Source organism: Rhinoraja longicauda, chromosome 2, assembly GCF_053455715.1.
Source record: "Rhinoraja longicauda isolate Sanriku21f chromosome 2, sRhiLon1.1, whole genome shotgun sequence".
Classification (NCBI taxonomy): Eukaryota; Metazoa; Chordata; class Chondrichthyes; order Rajiformes; family Arhynchobatidae; genus Rhinoraja; species Rhinoraja longicauda.
Genome location: NC_135954.1, coordinates 52,013,570 through 52,035,923, shown reverse-complemented (window position 1 = coordinate 52,035,923; position 22,354 = coordinate 52,013,570). Strand labels below are relative to the sequence as shown.

The following is a 22,354-nucleotide window of genomic DNA, read 5'->3' as shown; positions in this document are numbered from 1 at the left end:
CCAAACATTATGGTGCCCTGAAATGGGGGGACTATGTATAAGCACAGCTGTAATTTCTACATGGTGAAACCAAAATGTATAGAAATACCCTTTAATAAAATCTGACAATGTGCACTTTAACCACATGTGATTTTTTTCTATTACAAATCTCAAATTGTGGAGTACAGAGGCAAATAAATAAATGATGGGTCTTTGTACCAAACATTATGGAGGGCACGGTATCTTCAATGCTCAATTGTTCTATTTTTGTTTTTAGCCTGATAAGATGTTTCATTTTAAAATTCTCCATTGGTGAACCCACCTGCCTCTACAACCTTCACTCTGCCGTCCTCCCACACATTTGGCTCTCCGCTTACTGTACAACCCTTGACCGGCTTCCCCAACTGAGGACTGCACCTTAAAATACTCACCAAATTTTGTTACTGATCATAATGGCTTGGCTCCCTGTTCTTTTTCTGTTCTCAATGAAACACCTTATATATCAAGGATCAGTTCTATCACTGGTTACTTGCAAGTGAATATGGTATATTGTCCTACAGTACCCAGAAACAGATTTGAAGAAGTCTTATCAATTTAATTTCATTTCACTTTTCCTAATAGTTCCACAAGTACTTGCAAAATGTACAATTCTCAAATATACATTTGGAAGTAGTTGATCTTATTGATCAAGATGAACATTTTTTTTTTTTCCTTTAGCCCTCCTCGATCAAATAAATCAATATTGGAAGTGTGGAGTCCCAAGCACATTGCCAAATTGTGAGCAATGCAGTATGAAAGATGCCAAATATCTGCTGACTCTTATATAAAAAAATCAATCAATCTCTATTTTAAAAAGTTCATGCCCAAACATCCGGGGACTTTCAGGAAGTTAGTTCCAATGTTCTACTACCTTTTGTGTGAGGAGGTGTATCTTGATCTTACACTGGATTTTAATGTAACAGAATTCTAGTGATAAGAATATTTTCTGGATTTACTCGCTGAAATAAATAGTTTTTCACAAATCTATTCAAATTCATTCCCATGCCAATTCACACAAATTGACTGGAGCACCTCTCAACTTTCTGAGATCACCCTTTGAAAGTCTAGGAGTTAGTCAATAATTATCATTCATAAGTTACTAAGACATGGAAGCAGAATTACGCCATTTGGCCCATTGAATCTGCTCCACCATTCAATGATGGTTAATCTATCTTTTCCTCTTAACCCCATTCTTCTGCCTTCGCCCTGTAACCTTTGATTTCCTTAATAATCAAGAATCTATCAATCTCCGCTTTAAAAATACCTAAACACTTGGTCTCTGCAGCCATCTGTGGAAATTAATTCCACAGATTCACCACCCTCAGGCTAAAGAAATTCCTCCTCATCTCCTTTCAAAAGGTACATCCTTTCACACTGAAGCTGTGCCCTCGGGTCCTAGTCACTCCAACTAGTCATATATCATATATCATATATCATATATATACAGCGCGGAAACAGGCCTTTTCGGCCCACCAAGTCCGCGCCGCCCAGCGATCCCTGTACATTAACACTATCCTACACACACTAGGGACAATTTTTTACATTTACCCAGTCAAATTAACCTACATACCCGTACGTCTTTGGAGTGTGGGAGTAAACCGAAGATCTCGGAGAAAACCCACGCAGGTCACGGGGAGAACGTACAAACTCCTTACAGTACAGCACCCGTAATCAGGATCGAACCTGAGTCTCCGGCGCTGCATTCGCTGTAAAGCAGCAACTCTACCGCTGCGCTACCGTGCCGCCCTTCTTCTCCACATCTTCTCCACATCTACTCTATCTCGGACTTTCATTACAAGTTCATGAGTCCATAAGACATAGGAGCAGAATTAGGCTCTTCGGCCCATCAAGTCTACTCTGCCATTCAACCATGGCTGACCCACCTTTCCATCTCACCCCCATTCTCCTGCCTTCTCCCCCCTTCTTAACTTCGGTAAGTTTCAATGAGATCCCCTTCATTGACACACATCCACTCTGTAATCCATGCAATGAAAAATATTTCTACATACAGTTGGAATTATTAAATTAATAATAATACAATTAAATAACTTTCTAAATAATGGACTAATGCATTTTACGGTATGTAAGCTTATTCGATTTATTGCTGCATGTTCAATTACAGTTAATAAATCTTCAAGTAACCAAATCAATACAAATAAATGTATATTACCGTGCAAATGATGGCCAAGTAGCATCCAAATCATGCCCTCTAGAAGCCAAGTCAAATTGCACTTCGTTCAGTTCATACAGATGAATAACAATATCAGAGACGAGATGAGATTTCAACAATGGGCTTCGAGCATAATACCAGTCACTTTAAAATTTGAAAGAAAGGTAAAAATAAAATCACAAATGCAAAATGAAGCAACAATGTTTATCAGATTAACAAACACTTCATAGTACTCTAGGACACTGAGACATGCACAACTCTCACAAGTCAATAAAACAAAAAAATGACAATGCCCCCTTGTTATTCTGTCACCATATCTAAGTACAGGTTTATTACATTATCTGAAATTAATATTGAAAGAACAGATCCATATACTGTACTGCAGATCCAGCCTCACCAGTCTTACCTAATTCCAATAAGATGTCTCAACTCTTGCACTCTAATCATTTTTTCTTTTTCAATTTACAGAAAGATGCAACAGCAACGGGGTTGTTGTAGTGGGTAACTTTAACTTCACCAGTATTGACTGGGATTTATTCAGTGCAAAAGGCAGAAGGCAATAAGGCAGAGTTTGTTATGTGTATCCAAAAGGGTTTCCTGAAACAGTGTGTGGAAAGTCCAACTCGAGGAGGGGCCATGTGGGACCTTTTACTGGGGAATGAGTCTGGCCAGATGGCAGGTGTTTCAGTGAAAGAGCATTTTGGGGATAGTGATTACAACTCCACATGATTTAGGATTGACGATTGTCTTGAATAGGGATAATTCTGGACTTTGGAGGAAGTACTAAATTTATGGTTTTAGTGATACAGCGTGGAAACAGGCCCTTCGACCCACTGCTGAACATTGATCAGTTAACCTGTACACGAGTTCTATGTTAACCCACTTTCGCATCCTACACTAGGAGCAATTTACAGAAGTCAATTAATCTACAAACTTGCACGTCTTTGGAATCTGGGAGGAAACCAGAGCAATAGACAATAAACAATAGACAATAGGTGCAGGAGTAGGCCATTCAGCCCTTCGAGCCAGCACCGCCATTCAATGCGATCATGGCTGATCACTCTCAATCAGTACCCCGTTCCTGCCTTCTCCCCATACCCCCTCACTCCGCTATCCTTAAGAGCTCTATCCAGCTCTCTCTCCAGCACCCGGAGAAAAGCCACGTGGTCATAGGGAGAATGTACAAACTCCGCACAGATAGCACCCGAGGTCAAGATTGACCCCAGGTCTCTGGCGCTGTGAGGCAGCAGCTGTATGGGTAATTCAGGATACAGCATTATTAAGCAGGGGCTAGGCTGAGTAAATTGGAAGCAGTTGTTAATGGCAAAAGAAGCCATTGGGAATAAATAAGATAGAGTACAAGAAATAAAATGCAGGATCACGTGATGTGCTGTGGCTGCATGATGTGGGAGCTGGTGGACCCTATTGTGGTTGCTGGTGTCCACATCTACAGCAAGTGGTGGTTGCTCAAGGTACTCGCACTCAAAAGTGATGACCTGGAATCTGAGCTTCAAACACTGCGAGACATCAGCGATGGGGAGAATTGCCTGATAACTGTGTTTCTGCAAGCAGTCTCACCCACTAGATTAACTATTTCAAATTTGGTCCGTGGTCAGGAGAAACAGGGTGTGACTGCCGAGTGAAGCAGATAGAGGGATCTAAGATGCAGTGTTGGAGGAATCTCAGTCCTTGAGCTTGTCTAACAGGTCCTTGGTCCCGGTGGAACAGACAAAATGTGTGCGAAGGAACTGCAGAAGCTGGTTTAAACCAAAGATAGACACAAAAAGCTGGAGTAACTCAGCGGGACAGGCAGCATTTCTGGAGAGAAGGAATGGATAATAATCTCTGGATTACTACCTGAGCCATGAGCATATTGGCATGGATTAAGAGGATTTTAAACAGGCACATGGGTATGCAGAAAATGCCCTGTACCCAGGATCACATAAGACAGAGCAGATTGGCATAGGATCAATTAAGATTAGAGAGCTAAACGGATGGCTCAAAGAATAGTGAGAGAGAAGACGGTTTGAATTTGTGGGAATATGGCATTAGTAATGATGAAGGAAGGAGATATTCCGATAGGTTGGACTCCACTTGAACCCTGATGGGACAAGGGACTGGCTTGGCAAATTGCATAACTGGGGCAGTAGATAAGGCTTCAACCTAAATTGTGGGGGGGGGGTCAACTGATTGTATGGATAAAGTTAAAGGGAAGGAGAGCGCAGGAGAGGTTACTGTAGTCTCCAGAATAAGAAATAGGATAGAAAGTTTAGAAATGTATAAGTCTAACGTCAGGCAACATGGGGACCAATTTGAGAAGAAGGGTGGAGAATACAAAACTGAAGGTGTTATAATTGAATGCACGCAGTATACGAAACAAGGTGGATGAGTTTATAGCAAAGGTAAAAATTGGCTGGTACAATGTTGTGGGCATCAGAGAGTCACGGCTAAAGAGGATGAGAGCTGGGAGCAAATCATCCAAGGATACATATCCTACTGAAATGACAACCAGGTGGGCAGAGAGCATCGATGCAGAATCCTTGTGGGTAAAGTTAAGAAACTGCAAGGAGCAGTTCTTGCAGTTCTTCCAAAAAGACCCTGATGGGAGTTATGTACAGGCCTCTAAATAGTAGCCCAGGATGTACGGTACAAATTCCATCAGGTAATAGAATAGGCATGTAAGAAAGGCAGTGGTCATGGGGGATCTCATTATACAGGTAGACTGAGAAAATCAGGTTGGTATTGAATCCCAAGCAAAATAATTTGTACAATTCCTACGAGATGGCTTTTTACAGCAGCTCATGGTCTGCTCGGAAAAAAAGGCAATTCTGGATTTGGTGTCATATAACGAACCATATTTGATTAGGGAGCTTAAGGAGAAGGAACTCCAAGGAGGCAGTGATTAAAACATGATAGAATTCAACTTGCAGTTTGCAGGGGTGGTATTGGAGGCAGATATGATAGTGACATTTAAGAGGATTTTAAACAGGCACGTGGGTATGCAGAGAACACCCCATACCCAGGATCACATTCAAGTGGACCAGATTCGTTTAAGTTGGTATCATGTTTGGCACTCACATTGTGGTCCAAATTTCCTGTTCCTATTATTTCATATTCTATATTCAATAAAGGCTAATCATGTATATGCCTTCCTAATTGCTTCGTGGATCTACAAATATATCTGAACACCACTAATCTCTTGCCTTTTGAAATATGCTTTTTCTTTTTACCAAAGCAGATGATCTTGCATATTTCCAGGTTCAGCCACATCTTTGCCCATTCACGTAGTTTGTCCATGTCCCCTGCATTTTCCACTCTACTCGACCTAAAACGTCACCCATTCCTTCTCTCCAGTAATGCTGCCTGTCCCGCTGAGTTACTCCAGCATTTGAGTCTATCTTAGCATCTGCAGTTCCTTCCTGCACACTCAGCTTTGTCATCAGCCGACATTGACATATTCTACATACTCATCCAAATTAGTGACCTCGATTGCGAGCAGCCGATCATTGCACCATCCCACTAGTCAGAGCTAGAGTCTCGCAAAATGAAAATAATCTGCTTATTTTTACTCTCCAAACTGCTATCAATGCTTAGTTCAAGTTTCCAGTACATTACATTCATCATATGTGCTCAAATTGTAATACGTTTTTGTGTTCCACCTTTCAAAGTCCTTCTGAATGTCCATGTACACATCAACCAATGCTTCTACCCAGTCTATTCTGCTAGCAACAACCTCAAGAAAAACAGGTTTGCCAAACATGATTTCACTTTCATAAATCCATGTTGACTTTGGCCAATCCAACTATTATTATTTATGTGCATGGTTATCGCTTCTTACATCTTCACTACTATTGACGTCAGCTAACTGTTCTGTGGTTTCCTGTTTATACCCTCTCAATTTCCTTAAAAAGTGGACTTCCACGACTGATCGAGTGCCTCCTGCAGCCAGGGCTCTGAAAGTCCGGCCTGGCCAGAGCCAGCAGATCAGTTTCCATGGACGAATTCAGAGGCCAACTTTGCGGACCAGTATCTCAGCCCTATGGCGGCCTCAGCGGACCGTTCCGGTACCGTTGGATCCTTCTCGGATGCGTGCGTAGGACGGCGGGTGCACCTGCCCTACCGCAATTTTGGAAGATTTGGCAAATCTCAGGAGTCAGCCCGTTAGTCCTGCCGAGAAAGCGGCGCCTATGCCTCACGGGTGGCCTCTGATCCGAACCTGATTGTGTCTTCTAAGCGCAACTCATTAACTGGTGCTGAGGCGGCCCGTGCAGGAAATGCAAGTTTAACTGTTAAATTAATTTTAATTAATTACATGACCTCTATTGGGCTGGCAAAACAGACAGTTTGACAAGGCTCTGGAACCAAGGGTGCTGGTAAATCGGTGGTAGACCTCTAGTTATAAATTAGAGGAATAGGATTGATAAACGGAACTGTTTTGTGCTGATGCTGAGAACTCAAAATTACTCCCAATACCCATAAGCAATAATGAATAGTTAAAAATGATATTCACAATATCATTATTCAATATTCACAACAATATTCACAACAAGAAAATAATTGGTTTTTGTAAATAAATAAATAATTTCAAGGCAACACAGTGTAGGACACAAGCTCAAACACATTGCAATTGTCAGGTTTTTCAAGAGCCATAGAAAGTATTTCCTTTGTTATGAACAAAATGGAGGATGCATTGGCATGCACAACTTTAATACAAGTGCTGGCAAACATCTGCAGAGTAGAACAGAAGTAAACATTAAACAGCATTGTTTAGTTTAGTTTAGAGAAACAAACCCTTCGGCTCACGAGTCCGTGCCGAATAATAAACATACACCAGTTTTATCCTACACGCTAAGGATAATTTACAGAAGCCAATTAACCTACAGACCTGCACGTCTTTGGAATATTGGAGGAAGCCGGAGCACCTGGAGAAAACCGATGTGGTCACAGGGAGAACATACAAACTCCACAAGGCAGCACCTGTAGTTAGGATCGAACTCGGGTCTCTGACACTGTAAGACAGCAACTCTACCATTGCGCCATTGTATTAATAGAAGGGAGGTGAAGTCAAGGACAGACAACTACCATTCCAGAATTACTTGCGCACATCACACAAGGTCTTAATGATTTCCACTTCCAACAAGAGCATTAGATTACAATTGACTTTCCCTTCCCTATTTAGGCATTTGACCGACTAAACTCATAATCCACTCAACATTTCATATTTTTAATAATAATTTCAGATTATAAATTGCATTTATAAAAACAGCCCCTGCAGGGTACACCTATGCACAACAAAGTTAGGAGAAACTCAATTTTAGATTCCAACAGAATATCTGCAAGAAATCCCACACAATGTTTCTTAAAATAAGCATTGTAATGTCCACAAAACATTAGAAAAATCATGATTTTGTTAAGTACTATAAGCAATTCAAATATCAGCCTCTTACCTGGTGACTTTAATGTTCATCAAGCATTGCTGAATCGTATCAGCCAGGCGCTGGTGGACTAAGGAATAGCGGATAAATGCTCGTCCTTTACCAAGAGAGGTTTTTAGCTTCAAAAATAATTTCAAAATTGTCACATACAGATACAAATTATCGTACACTTTAATAATAATAATACATTCGCTGATTTTATATTCTGAAGTTGCTAAAATTAGTTGAGTAGAATTAGTTCTAGTAGAAATTCTCAGCAGCCTGGTGAACTTAGCAAATGAAAATTCAGGAATCCAGAAAGTCAAGAGATGAAGTGACATGAGACAATGAAATTCTCACTTGTTACAATTTAACAGGCTCATAAACATTATAACACGTGAGAGATTTATGATAATCAATAATAAACTAGATTAATAACTGTAATACTAGATAATCATAATAGTGCAAAATTGAAGTCCGTAGTGCAACCAAAGACAGTGCATAAAAAATCATGGCACTGTGTCGTGTTCAAAAACTGGAAAGAAGATGGTAATCAAGGTTTTCAGGCTCCGGTACCTTTCTCCCGAAGGATTACCAGATTACGTTACTTTATACTTAGTTAGGGGCTGATGTTTTTGGTGGACATTTACAGTCATTCGAACAAGTAGAGGGTGTTTCATCATATTTTTGATTTGCGTCTTGTACTTGTCAGACAGCGAGTCATTCTCCACTTGTTACTCAGCTCCGGACCTGGTTGACAGTAATCACGTAACTTGTCCAGTCATGTTTCCCATCCATTGTGACACTCAAGCTATTGAAGGTGGGAGACCAATTTCCCTCCAGGGATGAATAAAGTTTTATCGTATCGTATCGTAGATACAACAATGGTAAAACCATTCATTGTTGAGGGTAGGTCATAAAATCATACAAAATCGAAACAGGCCCATCAGGCACTCTTGTCCATACCCCATCAAATCTAGTCCTATTAAATACCCCCCACCCCCCTTCCCCCCCACCTTAAACTATTGCCCTCTAGTTCTTGATTCCCCTACCTTGGAAAGAAGACTACATTCACCCCTATCTATTCCCCTGATTTACAACGCCTCTACTATTTCAACACTCAGCCTCCTGCACTCTTAGGAATAAAGTCCTCCTGCCCAACCTCTCCCAATAGCTCAGGCCCTCGAGACCAGACAATATCCTTGTAAATCTTCCCTGCATCTTTCCAGGTGAATGGCATCTTTCGTTTTGGAGACCAAAACTGAACACAATATGCCAATATGCCAGTGCGGCGTCACCAGCACCTTGTACAACTGTAACATACAGTCCCAACTTCTATACTCAATTCCCCTGACTGATGAAGGCCAACATGACAAAAGCCACCTTTACCATCCTATCCGTTTTCTTTCAGAGAACTATGTACTTGTACTCTTAGATCCCTCTGTTCTATAACACTCTCCAGGCACCTACCTTTCTTTGTAAAGGTCCTGTTTTGTTTTGACTTTCCAAAAAGCAACACCGCACACTTATCTGAATTAAACTCCATTTGCAATTCCTCAGCTCCTTGCCCCGTTGATCAAATTCTGCTGTAAGTGGCCAGACTACCTCTTGATGGGGATGATCATATCATATCATATCTATACAGCCGGAAACAGGCCTTTTCGGCCCTCCAAGTCCGTGCCGCCCAGCGATCCCCGTACATTAACACTATCCTACACCCACTAGGGACAATTTTTACATTTACCCAGCCAATTAACCTACATACCTGTACGTCTTTGGAGTGTGGGAGGAAACCGAAGATCTCGGAGAAAACCCACGCAGGTCACGGGGAGAACGTACAAACTCCTTACAGTGCAGCACCCGTAGTCAGGATCGAACCTGAGTCTCCGGCGCTGCATTCGCTGTAAAGCAGCAACTCTACCGCTGCGCTACCGTGCCGCCCCTGGCACCTGGCACCTTTAACTGAATAACACTTTCTATTTATTAGACCATGTCTGAATGTTGTCCAGGTCATGCTACATGGATAGTTCAATACCAGTGAGAATAGAATTGAATAATACACAATTATCAGCAAACCTCCCCACTTTTGACTATGACAGAAGGAAGATCATTGAGCAAGTTGCTGAAGATGGTAAGGCCTTGTTCACTGCTCTGAGGTTTGTGCTGGGGTTGGGATGATCATCAGCTCTTGGACACCTCCTCAAACCTACTCTTTGACCATGACCCCACAGACAAACATCAGGTCATCAACTCCCAGACTGTTATTGATCTCATCACCTCTGCTGATCTCCCCTCCACAGACTTAACCTTATACTTCCCAAGCCACATTCTCCTCCGTCTGGCTGAATTAAAGGCTTGGCTGTGATACTTTCCATTCGAGTCTTTTTTTTATTAAACATGGTCCCCCCCCGTCCCCGATGTCATAGATGGATCCCTCACCCTCTATCTCCTCTGTCCCAGTTTTGCTCTTGCTCCCACTACCCATCTACTTCCCCCCAACCCAATGGAACAAGGATTCCTCTGGTCCTTATCTTTTCCCCCACCAGGCACTGCATCAAACACATCAATCTCTGACATTCCTGCCACCTACAATATTATCCCACTGCCCATCTACCTCCTTTCTGCCCTCCGGGGAGACTGCTCCCTCCACAATGCCATGGTGCACTCATCCTTTCCCTCCCAATCACCCCCTCCCCAGGTCCTTTCCCCTGCAACCGCAGGAGGTATAACTGTCCCTATACCTCCGCCCTCATCTCTATCAAGGGACTACAGCAGTCCTTTTAGGTGACACTGAGGTTCACATGCACTTCCTCTGACATCATCCACTGCATTTGGTGTACCCGATGTGGCCTCCTTTATATCAGCGAGACCAAGCGTAGACTTGGCAAAGTTTTCCTTTGACTTCACAATTTGCATATTTTCTATCCTTAGCTTACAGTTTGTTTTTTCACCTCTGGCCTTTGTCCAAACTCTGCCTATCAAAACCCCCTTCAACTGGATACACCTTTCACTCACCAGTCTTTGTCCTGCCTCTCCTCTCTTCCAGTTTTCTCCGCACCACATTAAGTCTGAAGAAGGGTTCCAAGTCAAAACGTCACCATGTTCTCCAGAAATGCTGCCTGACCTGCTGAGTTACTCTAGCACTTGGTGTTTTAAAAAAAAATTAAAACCTTCCTTTGTGTATTACTCCAACTCTATTTAGAATGTAGAACAGTATCGCAGAGGAACGGGCCCTTTGGCCCACAGTGTTTGTGTCAAACATGATACCTAGCTGAACTGGCCTCATCTGCTGGTACATGATCCATATCCCTCTATCCCCCGCATTTCCATGTGCCTATCCTAAAGCTTCACTTAAACACCACAATCATATCTATTGTATATTTAATTCTCATTGACTTCAGTTTTACCAGGGTTCTTTGATATCCTACTCAATCAAATGCTGCCTTAAGTGTCAAGGGCAGTCATTCACACCTAATCATGATTCTTTTGTTTATGTTTGGAGATGAGATACAGAATCCAGTTCTCTGGGCAAAATCAGATCTGAGCATCAAGTGCTTCCCCACTTATCAATCAGTATGTTATTTGTTGGCAAGTACAATAAACAATGTTCTTAACACTTCAATCACATCGCTGTTGATTGAGATTTGACTGATTGAGTAGCAATTAGCCAGATTTGTCCTCCGTTTTGTGAGTTAGGCATAGTTTAGTTTGGTTCAGTTTAGTGTGGAGATACAGCAGGGAAACAGGTCCTTCAGCCCACCAAATCCACGATGAACATTGATCACAGAACAGTTCTCTCACTTTCCCAACCACTACCTGCAGATTAGTGCCGATTTTACAGAGGCCAATTAGCCTACAAACCTGCATGGCTTTAAAGATGTGGGAGGAAACCAAAGCACCTCGATGAAGTCCATGCAATCACAGGGATAATGTGCAAAATCTACACAGACATCACCCAAGGTAAGGATCAAACCTGGATCTCTGGCACTGTGAGGCAGTAGCTCTACCAGCTGCACCACCATGTGGATGAAATACCGAAACAGCTAAGCATGAGGCGTGGTAGGTTATTCGTACTAAAACCAGGATGGAGTGAATTGAATTAGTTGAAGATTGGGTACCATGATCGGGGGGATCTCAGGAGGAATCCCAGAAGGATCATCAACTTTGCACTTCTAATTGAACAGTTGCAAATGATTTTGCCTTGCTTTTTGCACTCACATGCGACTTAATCAAGTTTAGGATGAGGTTGTTCTTGGAACTTCATATGCTTGTTAAATAATTATTTGTCACAAACAATTAATGACGAAATACAAGGATGAAGCACTTGGAGTTGATCTGGGATTATAGGATTACTTAGCTTCATCTATTGCATATTGTTTTTGTTGTTTAGTTGGCACCTCCAGTTTGAGGTAAAGCTGCAGATGCTGCCAGCATCCTCTACTCCAATGATAATCCCGATGGTTGAATGGTTGGGATTAAGCAACCATATTTTTAATAATATCAAAAATCTTTTCCGATTTTTGTTTTGCAGAATTTTAATTCTCATTCCAAGCATGGCATAAATGTGATGCATTGTTGATTAAGGTCTCAACCCAAAACATCACCCATTCCTTCTCTCCAGAGATGCTGCCTGTCCCACTGAATTACTCCAGCATTTTGTGTCTACCTTCGATTTAAACCAGCATCTGCAGTTCTTTCCTGCACATCCTATGCATTATTGATTGTTCAATTAAAACTTTCTATGACAAATATGAGATGGCAAAATGTACACTCAAATCGTTTAGAACAAGGTTCTTTGTTCTGAAGCTGTTTTGTTGAACTCGTAGACAACGTCAGTAAAAGAAAACCAATGAGAAACTCTAATCAACAGGATTGCCTTCACTGCTGAGCTCATTTCATAACAGGTTATGAAGCTGTTGCATGTGCGTACATGAATATCAGCAAAAGCATGAACAAGAAAGTTCACTAACTCTTTAAAAGAAACAGTATTAAAGTCAGCCTTCATCACTGTCCAACAACTGGCAGATGACCTGCATAGATACCCCTATAACATCAGGTTAACTAGATTTCAGATAATGGAACAGCATCACAAGGTAGCTTGCATCAAATTTACCTTGTCTATATCAGTTTCCACATGAAGTACTATGCTCTGAGGTTTGCAATATTTTATTGACCATCATACACATTAACCTCCCTCCACTCCCAGAACATTTTTTCCACATTAAATCAGCTGCTTCATGATGTATCCCCACCAAAAGCAATTAACTCACACCTCTCAATTCATTATTTTGATATACAATATTTGCCATTCCCCATTCATGTATTAAGACTAAATGGACTTAAACACTGGAATTTCTCTAAACATCAGTAACATCAACTGTAAAGGTTGGATCTTCTCATTGAAAGTGGCTCCATGTAAGGAAAATCACCCCAGATTCCTTGAGTCTGCCTCAAAATTTTGGGTTACAAGATAGATATAAATCCGGGGTTTATAATAATAATATATAACCAATTTAAAAGATTAGATGCATGCTTCGAGGAGGAAATAAAGTAGCTAGGGAGCTGTTCAAATTCCACTGCCTTGATGCACAAACCAGTTTGTTTCCGTTTGTAAACATTTTATTGTTAAGAATTTAACAATTCTTTTCTGAGAAAAATAAAAAACAGAATGTGAATATATAAAAGTCAAATGATAACAAGAGAAATCAGTGCAAATGGCATAGAAGCCAATGGCCTGTATTTAGCAGAAGCATTGAAAGCATTGCACCAAAAATTTAGTGCTTTTACAATTTCCCAAAAGAACTTAAAAAAACTCTTACTGTTGTTCTGATACAAGCTGTTTGAAACAAATATCATACATTAGCACAGTATTGATGAGTGATTGGATGTTCTCTTTAGACATTCTTACCTCTGGGATAGTCCTCACAAAACGAATTCCATCATTTGCTCCTTTCACCTTAGCTAAGCAACTGCAGAAGAAATCCCAGTAGTCTCTCTTGTTGCCAAGAAATGATGTTTTTTCCTTCTGGTCAAACTTTTAATGCAAAGTATGAACAAAAAAAACTGTTGGAATAAACTTTGCAATTGCACATAAACCACAGAAAATACAGTTTAAAAGAAAGCAAACATAAGAGTCTATCAAATATAGTCATTTATCTAGCCGTGACATGTGAGCAATCATGGCCACATCCCACCTCCTACTCCAGATTTATGATTTAATCATACCCATCTATCAAAATTGTTTTACTGCAATAATTTTAACCTGTCCAGTATTTGTTTTCATTTTAAATAACATTTAAGTCAAGTCAAGTTTATTTGTCACATACATGTACAAGATGTTACATTTAATTAGACTGTAATTTAGTTCAGCTTCCAATGTGTGTAATACCTTTCACTTATTGTGGAATTCTACCTATCTTGCCCAAAGCTTCCAGGTATACTAGCACCATTTGGAACATTGACTGCTTCATTAAGGCAAGCAAATGATAGCAAAACTCTGATAATCAGGTATCCAACTGTTTGGAAATCCCAACAGTTCATAATTTGGCTCAGTGTTCTATTTCCCTAGCTCCCTTTAAACTCACCCAGGTCACGTTTCCGTGCCACTTTTAAGTTCACTGGAAAAATTATCATACTACAGTGTAGCACCTAATGAAGTATCTAATCAAGAGTCAAAATATATTTGGAGTATTACTCGGAGTAATATCCAATAGTTTGGAAAATCAGTATTAGTTTATTATTGTCACATAAATCAAGATCGGGTGTTATCCAGGTAAATTATCCATGCAAGACTACAATCAAACCTTGCAGAATATACCATTATAGCTACAGGGGAAGTGCAGATCAAAGAAGGAGTACAAGGGCTGCATCAAGCTAGATTGGGGGATTGAGAATACATCCTTATAAGAGGTCCGTTCAAGAGTCTGATAACAGCAGATAAGAAGCTGTCCTTGAATCTGGTAGTACATGCGTTCAAGCTATTGTATCTTCTGCCCCACAGGAGTGAAGAGTAACCTTCAGCCCAACATATCCATGCCACCAAAAAGTGCATGCAATAGTCCTATTTGTCCAAATTGCTCTCTATCTTTCCTACCCCTCTAAACTGTCGCTGTCCATGTACCTGCCCCATTTACATCTTTCTCCTCTCTCCTTAAATCTATGTTTCGACTTTAAGACTTTCCTTGGAGAAAAAGTCTGACCATTTACCTTATCTATACCCCTGATAGTTTTATGAGCCTCTTTGAGGGTCAGGAGAGTGGGGCAGCTAGTAGAGCTGCTGCCTACCATGCCAGTAACCCTGCAACGATCCTGACCTTGGCTGCTGTCAGTGTGGAGTTAGCATGGATTTAAATTTCTGGAAGTGACATAAAATGACCCAGAAATGGCCATTATCACATTTTAATCCAGAGGAGAAAAAAAAGATTTTAAATTGCATTATGTTGAAAATAAACAGGTTTATACAATTGAATTTCCAAGCAATTAAAAAAAATTATTACATCATTTTTCAATACAACATCAATCATTGTAACTAAATTTTAGTTGAGTTTAACTCAAATATATTACCACACTGTCCATGTAACATAACCACCAAAGGACAAGTTATTAACTCATAAATAAATTCCCGTAAACTTCCTCTAATTTCCCGTTTTTGCTTTTAATTTCATTTACGCAGTGGCTCTGATTATCCAAACTCTTAACCACAAAATCTTTTCAGATATCTTTTTATTATAAAAAAAATCTTACCTGATGTACTTTTTCTCAAAAATTATTTTTAAAAACTGAATAACCAGTTTACCTTGAATAAGCAGCAATGTAAAATTTGTTAAAAAGAAAATGTTCGCAAAAACTTCATATACACTTCATTCCTGGCTGATAGGTTGATGTCTACCAACCTTATAACCATGATGTGGGTCAGTCATACAGCATGGAAACAGGCCCTTCGGCCAACATACCCAGGGCAACCAACATGCCACATCTACACTAGTCTCATCTGCCCGTGTTTGGCCCATATCCTTCGAAACCTATCCTATCCACATACCTGCCCAAATGTTTATTAAACATTGTGATAGTATCTGCCTCAACTACCTCCTCTGGCAGCTTGTACCATATACCCACCTCCCTTTGTATAAAAAAAGTTACTCCTCAAGTTTCTATTAAATCTTTCGCCCCTCACCTTAAACCCAATCTTCTCGTTCTTGTTTCCCGTACTCTGGGGAAAAAACTTTGCATTTAAGCCATCTATTGCAAGATATGTGTAAGTGCACTGGAAGATGAGAAAATAATATAATTATTGATATAATTACTATAACTTCACCTGCTGATGAAAGATTTGTTTTTCAGGGTCTTCTTACCTGAAGGAGATATTCCAGTTTTAAGCAGCATTTCTGCAGATTTGTGCTATCATCAGATATTGGCTCACCATTTTCCTTATACTCTCGATTTAGTTCTGCAATTGCATCTACAAAATATTACACAAGATCTCAAATTTTCATATATGTAAATACTCATATTAGTGAAGTGAGCAGAAGATTCATCATTCCATCAATTATAATAACTTACCTATGGCTACCTTCATTTTTATTTGCATTATATCCTTTCCACCAAATGCAAAATCCCTTCTTGTTTTCTGGAGATTGCCTCATTTCTATCACCAAAGGTCCATTTTTGTCCCATTTGAAGATAACCAATAACCAATAACCAATATTTCACAAGGTTTGTTATCATGAATTTATATTAGTCTGGTACAATTTAGGACTGAATGCTCTGAAGTGGTTTGCACTTTAATTTCATCGGACAGTTTATTTACATATTAAGTGGTCATCATCTTTCAGATTTCCTTCAATGCCAGAGGCCATACAGCCTTTAAGTCTACACCTGTCTCAAAGCTACCCCAATAATCCCATTCCTCCAATTATTTCCTCGTAACCTATCCTCTCACACATGTCCATTACCTGCTCCCTATTTTTCCTATCATCCACCATCCAATTTACAGCGGACAATTAGTCTAATAAGCAGCTCGCCTTTAGGATTCACAAAGTCAAAGGCAATGCCCGAGGTCAGGATTAAACTCATCACTAGTTTTGAGAGAGCTGTAATACATATAGTATTTGGAAACGGAACTAAAGTGCTGAGAAGCCTAAACATTCATGTGCTGTTTTGGCATCCATACAGGACACTTGTGAAACTATGTAAAATAGAAGCTTCCATTTCCTATTCTGTTGTTTCAACCTCAAGGGAGTAATGATTTGCTACTGCCTTGTATGCTACTGTTCTTGATAACACAAGAACAGCAGCAAAGGGACTGGGAATGTAGAGAGGTTGCAGCAAGGTGGTGACAGGTGGAGGAAGAGATTGAAGGTTACCATTTATCAAATTTCCTTGCAACTCATGAGCTACACACTGGGTAAATTTATTGAGTTTTCTACACAACGGCAATGGGAAACAAACAGAAAAGTACAGCACTGGGACAGGCCTATCTCCCCTCAAATTCTGTGCCGAGCATGATGCCGCAATAAACTCATCTCATCTGCCTGCATATGATCCATATCCCTAAATTAATTGAATAGACATGTGCTTATCTAAAAGCCTCAAACACCATTATTGTATCTTATCTGCCCCATCACCACCCCTGGCAACGAGTTCCAGACACTCGTCATCCTCTGTATAAAAAGCTTGCCCTGCACATCTACCTTTCAACTTTGCCCCCTTTACCTTAAAATTAAGTCCTCTAGTCTTCTACATTTCCACCCCGGGTAAAAGGTTCTAACCACATAACCTATCTGTGTCTCATAAGTTTATATACTTCTATCACATATTGCTTCAGCCTCTGGTGTGCCAGAGAAAACAATCCAAGTCTGTCCAACCTCTGCTTGTACAGGCAGTATTCTGGTAAATCTCTTCTGCACCCATCACAAGGAATCCATCATAATTCTTGATTTTCTGCCTGGGCCCACACAAGACTAAACCACAATTCCCCTCAGCTCAGATGCATGTTAGAAGCATTAGTTCAGGAATTTGCGCAGCATCACTATGGAGGGATTTACAGTAGATGGTTAAGGTGTTTTTGACAGTCACATATTAGTATTGGTTAATTATTGTACAGCTATTAATTAAAGACAGAGGCAGAAGACCACCAATAGCTCCAAGGAAACTGAACACCTCCCTTTCATTGTGCACTAAATATCACCAACACAATTGAAAATGTCTGAAGATCAGTCTGAAGAGTCCCAACATGAAATGTCATCTATCCATGTTCTCCAGAAATGCTGCCCGTCCTACTGTGTTACTTAAGCACTTCAGGTTTACCAGAATACTGCCTGCACAAGCAGAGGTTGGACAGACTTGGATTGGTTTCTCTGGCACACTAGAGGCTGAAGCAATATCTGATAGAAGTATATAAAATTATGAGACACAGATAGGTTATGTGGTTAGAACCTTTTACCCAGGGTGGAAATGTAGAAGACTAGAGGACTTAGTTTTAAGGTAAAGGGGGCCAATTCTCTGGATGCTTTCAAGAGAGCGCTAGATAGAGTTCTTAAAGAAAGCGGAGTCAGGGGGTATGGGGAGAAGGCAGGAACGGGGTACTGATTGTGAATGATCAGCCATGATCACATTGAATGGCGGTGTTGGCTCGAAGGGCCGAATGGCCTACTCCTGCACCTATTGTCTATGTCTTTCTTTGTAAAACAGCAGCTGCAGGTCCTTTTATTCTTTTTAATTGCAAATGTGTTGCTGTAGTCCTATTTGATGGACATATGTAGGAAGAATATAAGAAGAGCAAAATTAGAAATTCTAACCTTTTAGGTCTCGGATTATTCTCTGGATCTGATTCTCTCCGACAGATACTGCCATTGATGCGAATTCTGCTTAAATATGAGCTAATTGGAAACACTTCATTCACTGCGATTTTTTTAAGTAGTTCTGTATCATCTGGGTAGCAAAATAAAAGAAATGAACATCATGAGTTCCACTGCAAGTTGTTCTGTATTTGTCTAACATATGATTGAAGTTGTAGTCTGTTCTCCTTTAAGAGAGACAGACCGCAAGAAATTAGATGGTACAATTATCTAGAAAATGAAGGGAAGTGGGCAGTATGTCTTCCATAACCAGATCTCATGTGATGAAATTCTTTTCCTTCCCACACTTTGCCAGTGTAGAGTACACAAAGAAAATCAAGTGCATCCAGAACCCTGGCTAACTCTTTGTGGTGACGGTTGGGGATCGGAACGACTGCTGGAATAAAAAGAAAAATAAAGGGGTTGAGGTAATTCGGTAGAGAGATCGGATAAGGACGGGCAGAGGTTTTGAGATTTGAATGGGGCAGTGAAGCATCAGCCAGGAGTGTTAGATAATAAAGAGAGGAGAAACTATCAGCAATTGGTGAGGGTTCTTTGTAAACAAATGAAGGAAGTAATTAACCAGTAGAAAGGGGAAAAATGGTGGTCAGGAATAGAAGGAAAAAATTCAAAGTCAGGGAGGGAATTATCATCATGGGAGACAAATAAAAGGTCTAGAAGTGGGCTTGCTAACCTGAGGGCAGGGATGTAATAGTCATGCTAATGGTCAGATGAGAGTTGGATGGAAGGCCAATGACATTGTGAGGGTTTTGTGCAATTTTGAGAGGTCGCATCCAGCTGCAAAATCTTGGACTTCATTATTTTCCATTATATTTTACAGAAAACAGAATCACATGGTGCAGAAATAAAGACACAACGTTTTAATTTTCAGATATTCCTTTGAAATCGCATCACAATAACTCACACACAAAATCCTAATTTTGTTTGGAACAGAAACAATTTTGCAAAGATAATAAGGAAGTACAGTAAATCCTCGTTATAATGGACCATAGAGGGGAATGGTGTCTGTTATTGCTGACTGCTCACTATAACTGATTATCATTATATAAGTAGTAGAAACAAACAACTACAGATACTGGTTACTACACAGGGCACAAAATGCTGGTGTAACTCAGCAGGGTAGGCAGCATTTCTGGAGAACATGGATAGGTGACATTTCGGGTCGAGACCCTTCTTCACATTCTCAGTCCTAAACTGAACTTGGAATCCAGCTGAGTTAACAGCCGGCCTGTGAGTGGCCGAGGGAGAAACAACGATCGGCGGAGTCATTGGTTGCAGCCCGAGGGCGGTGGGAGTGCAGGTAAAGGTCAGCGGTGGCAGCAAGTGACCACTAAAGCTGTGAGAGCTGTCTTGGAAGCAGGCGGGGGTGATGTCGGCAGCCCGTCCTGGAAGCGGAGGACAGGCGGTGGCAACAACCACAGGTGCAACCTGGAGGCGGCTGGGGAGGCAGTGATGGCAGCGGTGGCAAGCGCTGCCTAGAGACGATGCTAGCCAGGATTGGCGTCAGCAGCTCAACCTGGAGGTGGCGAGGGCTAAAGGTAGCGTTGGCAGCCTGGCCTTACAATGAGGGTCGATAGGTCTGCCCATTATAATCAAATTCCATGTAAAGAGGTCCATTAAAACGAGGGTTTACTGTCTTGATGTCAGTGGATAATAAATAATATTTGAAGGTGTGACATATGCGTATTAAATGCAAACGATTTCTCATCTCCTAAATGCTAACATAAATTAGGCAACTCAAGAATTATGCTATGATCCGACTCAAGAATATACCTAGAGAAATAGTCATAGTAAATAAAGCAATTGGCAGGAAACAAGGCTGATGTTATTGATGTAATACACTTGGATTTTGAAAAAGTGTTCAATATTGCAGACATATGATCTGAACATATGGAACCTGAAACAAGTAAAACAATATTTAGGAAACTAGTTACAAAACAATTAAGCTGATTCAAATCTTCAAATTGGTGGAATTTGGAAAGTGAGGTCCACAGGGATCAGTACAGGGAATATTTTTTTCATATTTACATAGAGGATGTGACATGCATATACAAAAAATTGTAAAATAACTGCAAATTTACAAAATAGTTAATGCTGAGGTAGACCGTAGAAAGTACAAGAAAATTATAATATATTTGAAAAATATATTCCTATTTTCTATGTTTCTGTTTCTATTTGCATAGGTAGCAAATACATTTCAAAATAAACAAGAGTGGTGATGTAAACTACTAGGAAACATGGATACACTCACAATCATATACCAATTTAAGTCTACAAGGCTGTATGAGTGCAAAATAAACATTTTCCCCTCAGACACAGCAGTACAAAATAAGAAACGTATATTAAACTACACTTCAGTTGGACCACACTTGGAGTACAAGGTCATATTTCAAAAAGCATATTTTCAAGTGACAAAAATGTTGCTGAAAGAATTTACAAAATTTATCAGAACAGAGATGATGATCTCCAAAATCACTGAACAGAGTTGTTTTTTGCTAATAAATGAGAAATAAACCGGCACAGGTTTTTAAAACTTAGAAGGGCTTGGCAGGATAAGTATAGAAGCCTTTCCACTTGAGGGAAAGCTAAAATGTTGGGGTCATAATTGAAAAGTAGTCTCCAAATAAAACCTCTTTATTCAAGAAGGTGTTTGGAAAGTGGAACTTGCAACCGCAAGTTACTGGAGCAAATAGCATTAAAGAGGAAGTCCTTTTTCTAGTTGAACAGAAAAGGCACAGTTGGTGATGGCTTGAGTGGAGCATAAATAATAGCAAGGATGGAGTGAGGTAAATTTCCTACTTCTGTTGTATAAACATTGAATTGTATTTGAGAAAGGTTCAGGCAAACATGGACAATTTCATGTAGAAGGCTGGACGCAAGTGCATTTATTATTTGACACTGCTTTGGGATCTTTTATTGAATGTGAAATATCGATATATATAACTGCAATTGTTGGGAAGAGTGAAGAAAGATTCAAAATAATCTAAATTTAAAACTATGTAATATTTTCGATCAGTTCAAGGCAAGCTTTCTATCAGAATGATTCAAAACTGAGCTACTGCTCCAAAATAATCAACAAAAGAGAAAAAAATATCTTGCACGAAGTAAAATTATAAACCAGTCTAACCAGATTTAAATAGTAACTTTTCAAACCAAACTGGATGCATTCTTGAAATGTTTTTTAAAAAGCAATACAAGGTTATGGGAAGTGGGGAGATAAATGGCTCCAACTGGACGGTTCAAGAGCCAACACTTGCACCATGACAAGTGCACACCATCTCCTGTGCTACTATGATTCCAGCCCTCAGAATCCCAGAGGGTGATTAATGTGCCTGAGATCATGGCCTTGGCCTTCACTCTGGGAGCTGCCCTCACTGCTTGATGACGATGCAAGCCCACGGCCTGGAGGCAGGAGATTGGAACCCAGTGAACATTTTTAGCCATGTCTCGCCCATGAAACCATGTGTGTGTGTTTGTGTGTGTGTGTGTGTGCGTGTGCCTGCAGCCAGCCCCCGCTCACTCACCGCCGTGTGTCCACACCAGGCTGGGCCGAGCCGGGCCGCACACCCACCGCCCACCGTGAGGGGCAGCTGACGCAGCCAATCAGCGTGGCCGAAGCCCCGCATCCGGCCACTGAAACCCAATGAGCGCCTCCTCAGGGGGCGGGACTCCGCGGCGCGATGTCAACAATGGCCCGTCACGTGATCTGCCCGAGGAGCAGCGACCCGGCCTGGGGGGCAGAGAGGGCAACCCGGCCTGGGGGGCAGAGAGGGCAACCCGGCCTGGGGGGCAGAGGTCAACCCGGCCTGGGGGGCAGAGAGGGCAACCCGGCCTGGGGGGCACAGGGCAACCCGGCCTGGGGGGCAGAGAGGGCAACCCGGCCTGGGGGGCAGAGA

General features: G+C 40.9%; 1 protein-coding gene across 4 annotated transcripts in view; it reads right to left on the bottom strand.

Annotated features, from left to right (window-relative positions):
- fyco1a (FYVE and coiled-coil domain autophagy adaptor 1a) overlaps positions 1-22,053 on the bottom strand; it is a 164,014-nt gene extending 141,961 nt beyond the window's left edge. For 3 of the 4 annotated variants that reach the window (XR_013548755.1, XM_078419258.1, XM_078419271.1), the window contains exons 1-6: positions 21,983-22,053; positions 18,399-18,531; positions 15,954-16,060; positions 13,511-13,636; positions 7,636-7,742; positions 2,189-2,332 (exon numbers count right to left, since the gene is read on the bottom strand). Coding sequence is in view for 3 of the 4 variants with exons in the window: in XM_078419258.1 (XP_078275384.1) it covers positions 2,189-2,332; positions 7,636-7,742; positions 13,511-13,636; positions 15,954-16,060; positions 18,399-18,453 (539 nt within the window). In the remaining variant the exon portion in view is untranslated. Of the gene's footprint in view, positions 1-2,188; positions 2,333-7,635; positions 7,743-13,510; positions 13,666-15,775; positions 15,826-15,953; positions 16,061-18,398; positions 18,532-21,982 lie in introns of those variants that run through there. The other variant, XM_078419279.1, reaches the window with a different exon arrangement.
- Between the last annotated feature and the right edge of the window lie 301 nt (positions 22,054-22,354).